The sequence below is a fragment of the Protomyctophum bolini genome (genome assembly GCF_963924005.1).
Source record: "Protomyctophum bolini genome assembly, chromosome: 6".
In the NCBI taxonomy this organism is placed as follows: domain Eukaryota; kingdom Metazoa; phylum Chordata; class Actinopteri; order Myctophiformes; family Myctophidae; genus Protomyctophum; species Protomyctophum bolini.
In genome coordinates, this window is record NC_137867.1 from 26739356 (window position 1) to 26753772 (window position 14417).

A 14417-nucleotide genomic window follows, 5' to 3' on the forward strand; every position below is an offset into this window, starting at 1 on the left:
CAAAGACATTGATTGAATTTATTGAAACACTCACCTTGCCTTAACTTCACTGAAGACCAGGCATGAATTGTAGCCTACACTCTTATCCAGGGCAAAAGTGTGAGCTCGGATTAAGCAAAGTAATAGAAGCATGAACTCTAGTCAACAAACAACAGGGTAAACAGTCACACGCCTAGAGTGCAAGGAGAACAATGTAGTGCCTCAAATAAACTAGGATACCAGGCAATATAACCTTGCATCGTACAAACAACATGCTATCTAAATTACATTCTTAACATCAAGAAAGCAAAGTAACCAAAGTATATATGTATAGGATGTGTGGTGGACCGTGGAGCATTGTGCCGAGTGATCGGCATAGGGAAGGCATAAACAAGCAATGCCGCCTACTGTAAACCTATTCTGCAGACTGATAATCAATCAATCAATCAAAACACACGCGTGAGTAATATTGGGAATTGGCCTTGGGTCGCCTGGTTTTTCATCTTAAAATGGGTTCCCTATAAACCAACCAAAGAAAATAAGAAATATGATGAGCTTAATTAAGCAATTAACAAAGAAACAAGCAAAACTATTAAACCTAATTAGCGTCGCTAACATGTAGGCCTAATCTCAATCTGACCAAAATAATTAATGACGTTTACAAAAAGCAAGCTCCCATGCACATTCCGTGTGTTGTTAAATTATACCAAGATATTATTTTTTACAGCTTGATTCATGTAACTTTATCACGCGGCAGAGAAATATCTACTAGCCTGTACAACTCGGGCAGAGCCTTAGATATAGGGCGCGTTCGGAAATATATGCTAAATAAATAAATAAACCTAAACCTAAACTAATAGGCGAGTGCGGTGTGGTATTTCCGAACGCTCCCATAGACAGTGCTCCAAACGGTTTTGACCTACCGGTATTCTTTTTACAGTCTATGGTTTTGACACACACGGCAGCGCGTGCAACTATGACACTGACAGGCGGGGGCGGGACTTTACGCAACCCTATCGGGATTTTGAATGACGCCTGGTGCGTCAGCCACTACAGGCTACAGTCTGGAGGTTGTAAAGTGTAAACCTACAGGATCGAGTTATCAATGCAGTGTCTGTCTGCCTTAAAGGACAGCTGATCTGACTGTTCAGGACGATGGCTCTTGGCATTTGGAACAGAAGTTGTCGATGGAAATGGTAACTATAACTAAAAAAAACCTAGTTATTTATTTTTTGCAATACACTAGTTCATGCGTTTATAGAGCTGCATCCATGGCAAGGCCTGGGCAGACTGGGTTCATTCACCGAAGAGGCTATTTCTGAGCCCACTTACTGCTGGTCTTGCTGGTCATACACTGTATCTAACATGTTTTTCCATCTCATCCATTTGGTTTATGGATTATCCCGTAATTTAATCTGATGTGAGTAAAGCAATAAACATTTATTTATTCTGATTTATTATGAAAAAGTGCAAAGGCATGCAGAGAAATGCATCTATGACAGGATATGTGCCATCCATAAAATAGTAAATCCAGCATATACATTTTGCATTACACCCACAAAAACTCAATGAATAGTAACTTTGAATTGACTAATGGGATTCCCTGATTAACCAGTCTGTGAAACAGACTGTATTTGGGCCTCTTTTCTTCATCTAGGCCTACACCAATCTCAAATATAGCTGATACAAAATTGGAAATAATATATAAACTTATTTGACTACTCAAATATATTTAATTGAGCAGTATATTATTTATTATATATGTTACTTAATGCAGCATATAAGAAATACAAGACAGTGTCAACTGTAACTATATAGGCTGCCCCTACATGACAGTATCTGACTCCTGTTTCTTAGTGTGGAGTAATGATGCCACCATCTGGTTAATATGTGTAAACACAATACATTCAATTATTTACATAAGCACTAAAACTCAATATACTCCCGAAGAGTCTATCCTTGAACCTCCTCCTCTACACCAAATCTCTTCCTGATAACAGCTGATCTATCTACAAGCTTGTAGATCTGCCTATTTCCACTATAGGGTTTGTGTGATTAAATCGACATTCAGATATTTACATAAATTCTACAGTCTTTCATATGACATTTGAGCTGAAGCCAGGGCCGGTTCTAGGCATAGGCGAACTAGGCGGTCGCCTAGGGCCTCAACCACTGAGGGGGCCTCGTCACAGGGAGAAGATTTTTTTTTTTCATGTATCCCTTACATGGGCTACTGGCCACATGTGGCCCCCACCTAGCTTCTTAATTTTGATCTCAAAGTGCACCAGATTGAAGCATTTTCATGGCAAATTTACAATTTTTATCCGGCGTGGCAAAGCAGGAGGGGGGGGGGCCTCTGTATAATATGTTGCCTAGGGCCTCAAAAGGCCTAGAACCGGAACTGGGCCCTGAGTGGTCCTACCCCCCCCCCATGAGACTTACAAATCCCAAATGTTTATAAACAAATCCCAAATGTTTGTAAACAAATCCCAAATGTTTATAAACAAATCCCAAAATGTTTATAAACAAATCACAAATGTTTATAAACAAATCACAAATGTTTATAAACAAATCACAAATGTTTATAAACAAATACCAAAATGTTTATAAACAAATCCCAAATCCCATGAGACTTGGTCCTACCCCCCCCCCCCCCCCCCGACCATGAGACTTACTACAGGTCAACTGGAAGTGGTCCTACCCCCCCCATGAGACTTACAAATCCCAAATGTTTATAAACAAATCCCAAATGTTTGTAAACAAATCCCAAATGTTTATAAACAAATCCCAAAATGTTTATAAACAAATCACAAATGTTTATAAACAAATCACAAATGTTTATAAACAAATACCAAAATGTTTATAAACAAATCACAAATCCCATGAGACTTGGTCCTACCCCCCCGACCGCCTAGTTCGCCTATGCCTAGAACCGGCCCTGAGGGCCGGTTCTAGGCATAGGCGAACTAGGCGGTCGCCTAGGGCCTCAACCACTGGCCTCAACCTCGTCACAGGGAGAAGATTTTTTTTTCTTCATGTATCCCTTACATGGGCTACTGGCCACATGTGGCCCCCACCTAGCTTCTTAATTTTGATCTCAAAGTGCACCAGATTGAAGCATTTTCATGGCAAATTTACAATTTTTATCCGGCGTGGCAAAGCAGGAGGGGGGGGGCCTCTGTATAATATGTTGCCTAGGGCCTCAAAAGGCCTAGAACCGGTACTGGCTGAAGCACATATCCAGACAAAGACGCTTAGAATGAGTGTAACAGTTCAGATCTTTGGTTTTAGGCTATTAAGTATAGAGCATAGTACAGGTTAAAGTATCTTTAAATCATCAATCACTTTCTCTGTTCTCTAATGTTTAATGCTTAATATGGTGAGACCGATCAGCATCAGCAATAATACTAAAACAGGTTATAGCTCCCTCAGGGGCTATAGTTGGCCCCCTCCTTTTTTCCTTCTACACTAGCCTTCCTCAAAAATAGGGTTATGGACATGTTGTGGCTTCACAGATCTGCCATTTTTGCTGAATGTTCGCCTATTTATATCAGTGCTGTGAAGGTTTTTTGCTTAATGTGCATAACTTTCTTTACTGTTCCTGTACATATTTTTGCACTATTCACACCCAGGTGCTCATGCAGACCATGCAAAGCCTTCAACTTAAAGACAGTATCAAACTACATTGAGGCATCTATCACTTTGGTTTCACACTGTTCCTGTCATATTGTTCCCTGCTATGCTTGTGTGCAAAGTATATTTTAATGAAGCTCATTCTCTTTTTAATGGCTAGGGGCAAAAAGGCGCTGCAACCATAGTATCATATCAGTGTATTTAATTTGTTTAAGCTCAATATAGATTAGTTTGGAGCGAGTGCATTGCCCATGGGCACCTGGAACGTAGTTGCTGAGAGGAGTACTGTAATATTTTAGGCACTTGAAGGACAATTACCCAGAATGGGATCACCAACATAACAATCACAAAACTGTAAGCAGTGCCAACTAGGCATATTTTCCTGACAATACGGTGTTCCTCACGATACAGCAGATATATCTGAAACAAAAAGAGCTAAGGAGAGAGGTAGATAATATCAACATATCAGATCTATCCAAATTTTCGATTTCCTGAGAAGTAACTGTTTTGGTATATAGTAAACATTCCACCCGACAGCAACAATATATGACTTCACAATTTTTGCACTACCACCTATAAGGATGGCAAAGATTCAGATTGCAAAAATTCTGTTGAGAAAGACGTGAGAGAATTCTAATCTCAGTAGGCCAGTAAATTATCAATGATTTACTTGACCACGTACATTACACTTTGACACCTATTACTTACTAAAGCGGTTTCTCTATCTCAACCAAATTCAGGTCCCAGTTTTCCTTGGAGACCTTTTTTGGTGCTATCCCTTTTGAACAGGAGTGTTTGACTGTACTCTGTTGCTATTTTGACATTTATGTTCAATAAACTATTCAATCAATCAATTCAAACTAGCAATCAAAACACACACATGTTTACAACTTAAGCCATATACTTCTCGTACAGCGAATAGAGAAAATAGCCGATCTACGTATTGGTGCGCTGTGAGCTTATAGATCTGCTATTTTCGAAACGTTTACAGAACATTTGAAAAACGTTTTCTGTATAGGTTGGACTTATATCAAATTAGGAATTTACAGACTGATGGTGGGTGAAAGCATGATTTAGTGCAAATCGTTTTAACAACAGTTAACAGTCAAGGCCTCATGACCTGCCCTTCCCCGGGGGGCCACACCACGTTGGGAAACACTGATTTATACTACCAGTAGGCCTACCAAATAATAGATAGCCTATGGCGGACACTTATCATCTAAACCTAAACATAAATACATGTCTGCATAGATACATTGGTAAACAACTGTGTGTATAAAATGAGGGCACTTGTAGTGGGAAAATTGGTTCATTCTACTTTCTTTTCAGAAATGAGCAATTGGCATAGGCAGCAAAGGTAAAAGGCAGAAATCAGAACCAAACTGTTGATCCACTGTGGAAAAAGAAGGTTAATTTTAGGCACCACCACAGATTGTTTGATCTCTTCTCGTTTGAGGAAACGGCTACTGGATTATTTCAGCAGCTGAGGTGACCTTGGGAGAAGTCGCTCCAAATGTCCAGCAACTCTGATGGCTTGAACCCGTTGACGATGACTCGTTTGGCGTATGTGCACCTGTCATACTCCAACCGCCTCACCTCAAACAGGTTCCTCAGTGTTAGGAAACTTTGCGCATATGCGGGAGTGACACCCAGCACGCGCAAACACAAGCCGACATAGACGTCCTCAAGGGGGATGACTCTGACGAACCGGGACGCCCAGGAGATCCTCGCTGCCAGGTCCACTGAGAACACGTACCCCGCCCCGGACACGTACGGTGGGAAACTGTCCTCGGCGTAAACATCCTCCGAGAGATACCACTTACTGTTACTTCCCCGCCGCGGACGTCCATCCCGAATGACCGACCCAGTGATATAGCCCCGGCTGGGAGATCCGTCAAGAAGTTGGACGAGGTAGAAAACGTTGACGAAAATATCCGCATCCACCTTCATTGCATAGGAGCTGTCCTGGCAGTGTGTGGCGAGCCAGTGCATCATCATCATGGTCTTGACGGTCAAGTTTTGGTAGCTGTCCAGGAAGTCCATTTGGATCATGTCGCCGTGTTCCCTGCTCTCCTCTTCCAGCTCACGTTGGGTGTGTTCCTGGATGCCCATAAAGAACATAGTAAGCGTGTCGCGGCCGGGTAACAAACCGGTCGCCCCCCATGTTTTTCTAACGATAGCCCTTGACTCAACATCTGCCGGAGAAACTGGAATCATTAACACCAGGAAGGGGCTTCTGCCATTACAAACAGCAGGCTGGTTGAGAACATACTTGTACGTTGCGGGAGATATGACTCTAAAGGCTGCTGCAGAAACAGGTGTTGGCTTTATTAGCACAGTGTGCGACTTATTGGATGTGATAACTAGCCAGATTTGCGCAGACAGCGCTAGTGCTGCCGAAACGGCAAGAAACTTCACCCACCTCCATGTTATCTTCATCGCAAACTTGAAAAGCAGTGTAGGCATGCAGTGTTTTGCGTTGATTCTCGGGGATAAATCACCACTGTTCACCTCTCGTTGGTTTCTTGATTATCCTGAAAACTTAAGTCCCACTGTCCCACACTAGAAGCCACGCCGCCAGCAGCCAGGCCTTGTTTACTTTATCCATTGCATTCCGAATGGGAAACGACCTATATATAGACCTAAGGAAAGGCACCCCGAGCAACAACTAAACACTCCCTTCATCATTTCCTGGCAGTTTCCTCCGAGGTGGTGGAAAGCCTGGTGAGGCGGCGAGGTTACTGGCAGAGAGAGCGAGGAGCCACATTACAGCCCATTGATAGTGGGGAAACGATACATTCACTCATTACTGATTCATTCGATTCGGGTCTGAATTACACCACCTTTGGAACCTAAGAAACGAAGGCACTATCACCGAGTGATTTTATTTATCCCGAGCTATAACTTTAGCTCAATTTCCAAAGTAGCTGGCTACAACCAGAACTACAATGTACTTCCAGTTGCTCACGGCTGTTCTCCTCCTGGTGTGTTGTCCAGCCAGACCGGTGTCATGGTGCGATCATTTTTTTTAGCTCATGAGTCATGTCTGAAGCATGTAACAGACAGGCCTATCCAGTCACGTACTGCAGATGTCTACATCTATGGTGCATTATTCAAAGAGCTTTATATGCCAGAGTGATGCCGGGCATGGGTTTATAGGCCTACTACACACAACACACACTTGTAGAGTAGAGACTTGTTTATTTTGTAGTACACTTTGTAGCCTATTTCACAGTTTGCACCTTGAACCTATAGCCTGGTTTCCAGGTCAGCCCATAGACCCCGCCCACTCGACTGAGCGAGCAGCTGGAGGCTCTCAGAGTCTGAAAAACAAAAGAAAGGTTACCATGTTTATTGTTTACCCAGGGTGGACTGGACTAAGCTCAAGAACTGACAATCAGGCTACCTTGAACCATTTTGATTATACCTGGCTACTATTCTTTCATGGTGCCGCCGCTGATTACACTGACTGAGCTATTATGTGCCCAGCCTCGTCTAAATGAAGACGTTTGTGTTTTCCAGAATGGCAGTTTTGTTATTAATCGTGAAGCCATAACAAAATATAATTAGAAAATCACACACGTGTGAAGTAAGGGCGCTCTTATCATCATACATCATCTCATCTTGGCCAATCACAATTTTGTCTTTTGTCTTCAATGTTTGTGTTTACACAGACCATCACAGCTGGACATAGGAGGGGCTAGCGCCCCTCAAAAAGAAAAGTGCAATATCAAGGCAAATTATAGACTTCGATCAGTATTATGGCCCCCCACAAGTTTCCATCCACAACATAGATTATATGTTGACACTGAAAAAATAAAACGCACTTTACTTTTAAACAAACTTTCTTTTATTGTAATACGGTACAGAGAAACACCTGTTGTTCACCCAGTTATAAACAAAAAAATGGAAAACAAAAAATAAAATAAACTTAATTTACACAGGCATTCCTTAGGGGGTCAGTGGTTTAGTAACCTGCACTAGCAGGGATTGAGGGATAGACAGAAGGGGGGTGGGGTTACTAGATGTATTAATTTTCACTGTTTCCCCCCCTCAACATAGCATAGTGACCTTTTAAAATCAATTGTAAATGGTCCCTTTTTGTTTGTTTTGAGCATCCATATCTTTTGTATTCATCAAACACATGACATTCTCTTGTTCCACAATATATGTACGGTATTCACATTTTGCAAAAACAAAAACAAAACATAATCACCCATTTTATTTATATACTGAATAATAGGTCCTGCCTCGGATTCATAAAAGAGAAACATGTCAGCTTAAAAATGTCTTCCTATGTTCTTTTAAGTTTAAAATGGCATGATATGGTACTGTAACTGCGGAGAAGTCCACGGAGGCGATTGCATTACGCCTTCAGGTCTCACACAATCAACAGAACATGAACATCATCCACATGAATATGTGTTAATTTATGTTTTCTCTGATGTTTTTTATTTCATGCCTATGTATCACTTCAGATGGTGACTTGTATCGAATGATGGGTAAAGGGGCGAGGGACGGGTAAGGAGGATAAAGTGACATCAAGACAAATAAGTTGCACAAAGACAAACAAATGACATGTTAGAGAGGGACAACTCCTTGGAAAGCGAAGACGTCTGATCTGACAGAGTGGTGCACTTGAGGTAAAATCCCTTTCAACCTTTATGATAAAACATCTGGATTAGGATGAATGGAAATTCTGTACAAATCACTGTCAGCATCTGACTCATACAGTTTAAACATTTTTATCAGTATTAGTGAAGATGTCCTGACACTAATCAAGACTTGTAAACAGCCTGTCCTCTCTGTAAACTCCAAAATGTGAAAGAAAATACTCTGGGTGTGTTGAATCTAGGGTGTCTTATTCTGTACACAACATAACGCCCCCTGGCTGCAATCAAGTGCTGCTGCATGGTAAGATGAGTCAGAAAGAAAGAAAATGCTTGGGTGTGATAGAGTTTGCTCTCTTTGGTGCATGAAAAGAATCTGCATGAGTTTTGATTTGAACTTCATTTAAGTCCATTTGTTTCTGTTATATATCACATCAATTTTGGCATTGACAGTATTACAACTGCACACAACCATATCATCCAGCAATGGATTGTGGGATTTGGAGTTGATTTAGAGTGGGACGTTGATCTGTGCCTGTGCTCGTGTGTCTGTCTATGAATGGACAGGTAGGAGGGGCCATCTGTTTGAGTGAGTGGTGGCGGCAGGGGCTCCTGGCAGTGGCTTTGGTAGCTGCGGTGGGATGTGTGGACTGGAACTTCAGCTGGCACAGAGGACAGAAGAGGTGGGGGCATGGGTTGAGGGGAAGGGAGGAGGTGGTGGTGGTCCAGAGTAGCAGCAGTTGGTTGGTCTATGAGCGTTTCCTCCTTCCCTCCAAATTTCTGAAGTTGGACGGCCTCATTTTCATCTCAGCAAACTCAATGGAGTGCTCATGGCCCTTCCAGTGGAACCAGTTAACTCCCTGAGAGAGATCAACAGATGAACGTAATTAGTGTATGCCGGAGGAAAAATAGTTAGGTTGCTCAAAAAGTCTGTGAAAGGACGTGAATAATAAGGACCAAGAACAATTATGGCTATTCATACTTGGGCATCATTTTACTTAATAATAATTCAATTTGGATTGCTTGGTTTTGAATGAGCTCCACATGCTTCTCAGACAGAGTGACAATATATAAAGAGGAAATAAATAGCTTACATGCTTGGTGCAGCAACTACAGTTCCTATCTTTGGAAGGACTATCATAAAAACACTGCAGTAGAAATTAGTCTCGTCTTTTAAACGGTACTGTACCTTGCTGTGACTATTGTCCCCATATCTTCCCATGAGGTTGACACGGTGGCAGTTCTTATACCAGAAGGCACCCTTGTACGACAGGGCACAGTTGGTGACTGCAATGTCATTGTCATGATCATATGTTGAAAATGGACGACCGTGGTGGTAGGTCATAGAATCACCTGTAGGGGTACACATTACACAAAAGAGAAAAGAAGTTCAACAATTGAGCTGCTGTATGATTTGTGGTATAAATAATTGTGCAATTTATGTAAAGAAGGGAGACTGTATGGACAGTCTATGCGGTAATCCTGAAACACCTCTGTAAATTAAAAGCATGTTGAAGAAAGAGCTTTTTAGGGAAAGGTTACAAATAGCACTACATTCTGCACTATTTTTACTACTCAAATACTGGCTCTAAAATCATTGGCCTTCCCATACCCAAACACTCTGACATGATAAAGGCATCTCAATAGAAAATGACACTGATGTGATCACCCTCTCAATCATCTTTCAAAATAATGCCACCTGGACAGAGATTGGGAAAACGTGGCTTTAGTAGGCGTTTGGTTGTACTATTACAAACTGCCTTTTTGTGTCTTAGGAAGATAAATCAGTGTGTGATTGCAGGCACTTACATCAGTGTTGCTAACATACATTGCTCTATGTAATGCATTGTAAATCTGGAGGTTTTAATGAACATTCTGGATTTGACTGTGTGCCAACTGAACTGACATAATCTTTACATCCACAATCAAGCTGAGTAACATTTAGGCCTTTTATTGCTGTTGTGTAGAAGTCAGACAGACTCACCTGCAGTGCCACTGTACCCTCCTACATGGACCTTGTAGCGCGTCCGTGGTTCTGAGATGGAGAACTTGTCATACTGTGCATAGGCTGTGTCTCCCTTGTCTCTCAGGTCCACACGCAGCTCGTACTGACCTCCTGCTGTGATCTTATGGAGAGTAGATAGACCTACGAGGAGAGTGGACAAGCCCACACAATGAAAACGCACTTACTAAATAATGAATATAGGTGCATTGATATCATAGGCATCAACATTATTACAAGACACTTATGAATAGTGTACATCTAGTATCTATATTATATTATTATTTTCACAAATCCTGTGCGTCTGTCCCAGGCATAACTCGGGCACCGTCCGACCGTTTCACTTGGCGTGAACAAACTTGGCGCCAACCCAAGCCATTCCAATCTAAGTGGTAGCGTGTACATTGCTGAAATTCAATTCTGTACGTCATCAACATACGTATTTACCGTATGACAATATCAGGGATATATTTTGTACCAGTTGTACAACTGGTATTGCATAATACCAGTGTTCACAAATGCTAAGTATGTTATTTAGATATCATGTTGTTTAGACAGATGCTAGGTTTGAGGTTTACCTGTTATCGTAACTAGTTACTTTGTACGACTGATTCCTTTAAACTCTTATTACTTGACCAGTTACCCTGTCATTGTTTGATTGGGTTAATGCCACTTACTCCGATCTTGTAAGTAGATCTGGTTCATAAGATTGAAAATGGCTAAATGTACTGTATGTACATTTACTCACATACATAGTTACCACTTACCACTTACCTAAAATAACATTATTATTATTATAATAGCACTCACCCAACCAGAATTCATCATTCATGTCTCCAAAGCCAGCAGTGTAGTTCTTCCAGTTACGGAAGAACTCGAGTTTCCCACTCTGACGTCTGACAAACACCTACAGCGATAAACAACAATCAAGCAAACAAACTAAAATATACTGTATACAGTAGGCTACTGTAGATCACAAACTCACATATCAGATTGAGTGTTATATTAGTATTATAGGTTGAGTGACTTACAATCCATCCACCTCCATCAGTGGTCATGTCACAGTAGACCTGCAGGGGCTGGCTATCATCTCCACCCACGTAGATGGTGTATAGGCCTGATGCAGTGTCTCCATTCAGAAGGGCTTGAGAGCAGTCTCTAGGGAATCTGTACAGCACCCCGGCTGCGCACACACACACACACACACACACACACACACACACACACACGTTTACATTTAAGGCACTGTAGCTCAGAGCTCTTATTCAGAGCCACACACCAGTTTACTGTAACGGGCCGTGTCCACCGGAAAGACATTTTGCCCTTGCTGATGGCGGCAAGGTGCTCGCCTAAAAATGTTTCCAAGCCTAAAATAAAAGTTCAGGGCCATGCCTTTAGACACAATTTAGGCATTTAGCAGATACTCTTAATCCAGAGCGATTTACAGTAAGCAAAAACAAGACATCAACATAATTCATGAAATACAGACAAGGACTTGAACCTGCACCTTTCCTATGATTGTAGGACGATGACTCTAACCACCATGCATATTGTACTCACTGGTGGTAAAAAGTGTAGTGACGAGCCTGCTCCTCTTGGGGCCAGCGATAGCCTGCAGTTTAACAGAGTACTCAGTGGAGGCACTCAGCTGGGCCATGTTGTAGGAGGTAGCAGTGGGGCTTAGAACCACTTCCTGTGGGAAGAAGCCAAACAGAGAACACAGCATGTTAGTTACTAACATGCTGGTAACCATCCATCCATTTTTAGACTCATTTCTACTGGGTGTAAAGTAGCTTGTAAAAAGTGAGCGTATGTAGTGTATATTTTGAATTCTGGGATCTATTGAACACCATCTCTGTATTTAGGTATTGTAGGCATCTACCCACCCTGACTGTTCCGTCAGAGGACTCAAAGCTGAGGATGTAACCAGTGATGTCAGCACGAGGGGCCCTCCAGGTGAGCATGGCGCTCTCTGTCTGGATGTTACCGGCTGCCAGGTCCTGTGGGGCATCAACATCTGAGGGACACACAGAAGAGTTGCTTACTGTTGGACATTAAGTTTAGATAAAACCACTGGTTCTCACGCCATTTAAATCCAAGGCTATTAGGCAAAATACTTCCACTATGTCCATGTTTTCAGACAACTGCTGGATTAGAAACTATAGCCAAATACCAAACCTGACATTGTCCGACCTCTGGTTAGAGGCCCTCAGTAAGTAGACAGTTGGATACAGAGCAACTTACTATCTAAACTGAAAGATGGATACAATGTATGTAACCTAGATACCATACCCTGATGGAAAATACTATTTCTTTTATTATTATTATTTTATTTTAATTTTATTTTTTGTTCATTAGTACTTTCAAAACTAGTTTACTAATTACTTTTACTGTCTTGTACTGTCTGTCTTTGTTTTATTTGTCTTGTTCTGACCTTGATTTGGGGGGAGGGGGGGATATTTACATGTCGGATACAACAAAATGTACACATATGTTTTTTCATTTATTCAACAATAAAAATCAAAATAAAGTGTTAAAAAAAAGAAACTATAGCCAAAACTACCTATTCAGGTCAAGCGGTGTTGAGTAAAAGACAGTTTGTGGTTTTTAGACAGAGTAGAAATGTACAGTACTAAACACGTGTCCAACAAGTGGCCAGAACACGGATTATACTGATTACATTAGAGCTTATGGACAATATGAGAGATGTTTGTCATGTACAGATCACCCACTTACCGGTGGTAAAATCAGTAGTGGTGGCTGCACTCTTAGCGGTGTCCCTCACTGCATAGATCTTGACAGTGTAGTGTGTGGCCGGGGCTAGGGAAGTCATCTCGAACTCCACAATGTTCCCTGACACACGCTCCATCACTGGGGCCACTGGAGAGAACACGCACATACACACACACACACACACACACACACACACACACACACACACACACACACACACACACACACACACACACACACACACACACACACACACACACACACACACACACACACACACACACACACACACACACACACACACACACACACACACACACACACACACACACACACACACACACACACACACACACACTTTATTATCTTTTGTTCTAAGGTTGAAGTAGGTACTCTCCACAGGGGATTACAAACGCATGGAACTTGACATTTTGTATTATTGTGCAATATGTTTGTTCTAGTGTAGTGTTTCATGATTTCCATGGGTTTTTTATGATGCTGTATCTGATACAGCATCATAAAAAAAGATACAGTGTATCATATGAAAGATTCCTCACAATCAACAAGAAGTCGTTGATCTGAAAAACACTGTAAATGTAAATGTGGAATAATTTTTGAGGCAAAGATCTGCTCCCTCAGGATAATCAAAACCAACAGCAGGTTTGCAACATGAAACTAAACCAAAGGATACTGACAATGGAACATGAAATATTTTTGCTTTTACTGCAGTAATCCCCCGCAATGTCAATCTGCCTGCTGTCCTCATCTTACCTTTAGGATTACATGTGTGAGACGTACTTCTGTGTATGCAAGGTAGATCAACTCACAATATGCTGTATTGTATCTACATGTGTTGCGTGTGTGCATTTGCATGCATTTGCTAGTGTGCATGCTTGTTCCACCTACCTGTGTCTGCGCTGTAGGTAATGACGTATCCATCTACTGTAGCAATGGCAGGCTGCCACAACAGTAAGGCCTCAGTGTCTGTGATGTTGACTGCAGTCAGACCACGAGGCTTGTCTAGAGCTGAAACACACACACACACACACACACACACACACACACACACACACACACACACTCTTAATCCAGAGCGATTTACAGTAAGCAAGGAAAATACAAGGTAATATATCAAATGCAAGTAGTAATCTAGGATCATAGGTAAACCAATCAGTCTAAACTGATATATATTTGGCATAATATCAAACAAAATCTATAATCTGTACATTGAAACTATACACACTATACAATGCCAGGTCTACAAATGACCTGGCATCTGTCTACATAACATGCCATCTAAATTACAGTTTAGCCAGTGCACAATCCTGCAGTCAAGGCTACGGCAAGTGACATCACGTGACATTATATGGGATGGAGATCCCTGACGTCATTGTAAATTTGACCTGCTGTCCTGACTCCTGGCCCTTTACCCCCCCCCCCCCTCCACTTTTCTATCTGAA

At 41.7% G+C, this 14417-nt stretch overlaps 2 protein-coding genes across 4 annotated transcripts in view; both read right to left on the minus strand.

The window, feature by feature from the left end:
• Positions 1-4973: 4973 nt before the first annotated feature.
• Positions 4974-6051, minus strand: b3galt8 (beta-1,3-galactosyltransferase 8; the record flags this gene model as incomplete). The annotated part of the gene is made up of 1 exon (XM_080765280.1): positions 4974-6051. The coding sequence occupies one exon, from the start codon at positions 6049-6051 to the stop codon at positions 5089-5091; it is 963 nt and encodes a 320-aa protein (XP_080621406.1). The 3' UTR covers positions 4974-5088.
• Positions 6052-7439: 1388 nt separating this feature from the next.
• Positions 7440-14417, minus strand: part of tncb (tenascin Cb) — a 47179-nt gene continuing 40201 nt past the window's right edge. For all 3 annotated transcript variants that reach the window (XM_080766224.1, XM_080766223.1, XM_080766222.1), the window contains 9 exons: positions 13864-13983; positions 12961-13104; positions 12111-12241; positions 11785-11917; positions 11256-11407; positions 11035-11131; positions 10207-10368; positions 9412-9575; positions 7440-9082 (listed from right to left, as the gene is read on the minus strand). In XM_080766224.1, the coding sequence (XP_080622350.1) occupies positions 8972-9082; positions 9412-9575; positions 10207-10368; positions 11035-11131; positions 11256-11407; positions 11785-11917; positions 12111-12241; positions 12961-13104; positions 13864-13983 (1214 nt within the window). In that variant the 3' untranslated portion in view covers positions 7440-8971. The remainder of the gene's footprint in view (positions 9083-9411; positions 9576-10206; positions 10369-11034; positions 11132-11255; positions 11408-11784; positions 11918-12110; positions 12242-12960; positions 13105-13863; positions 13984-14417) is intronic.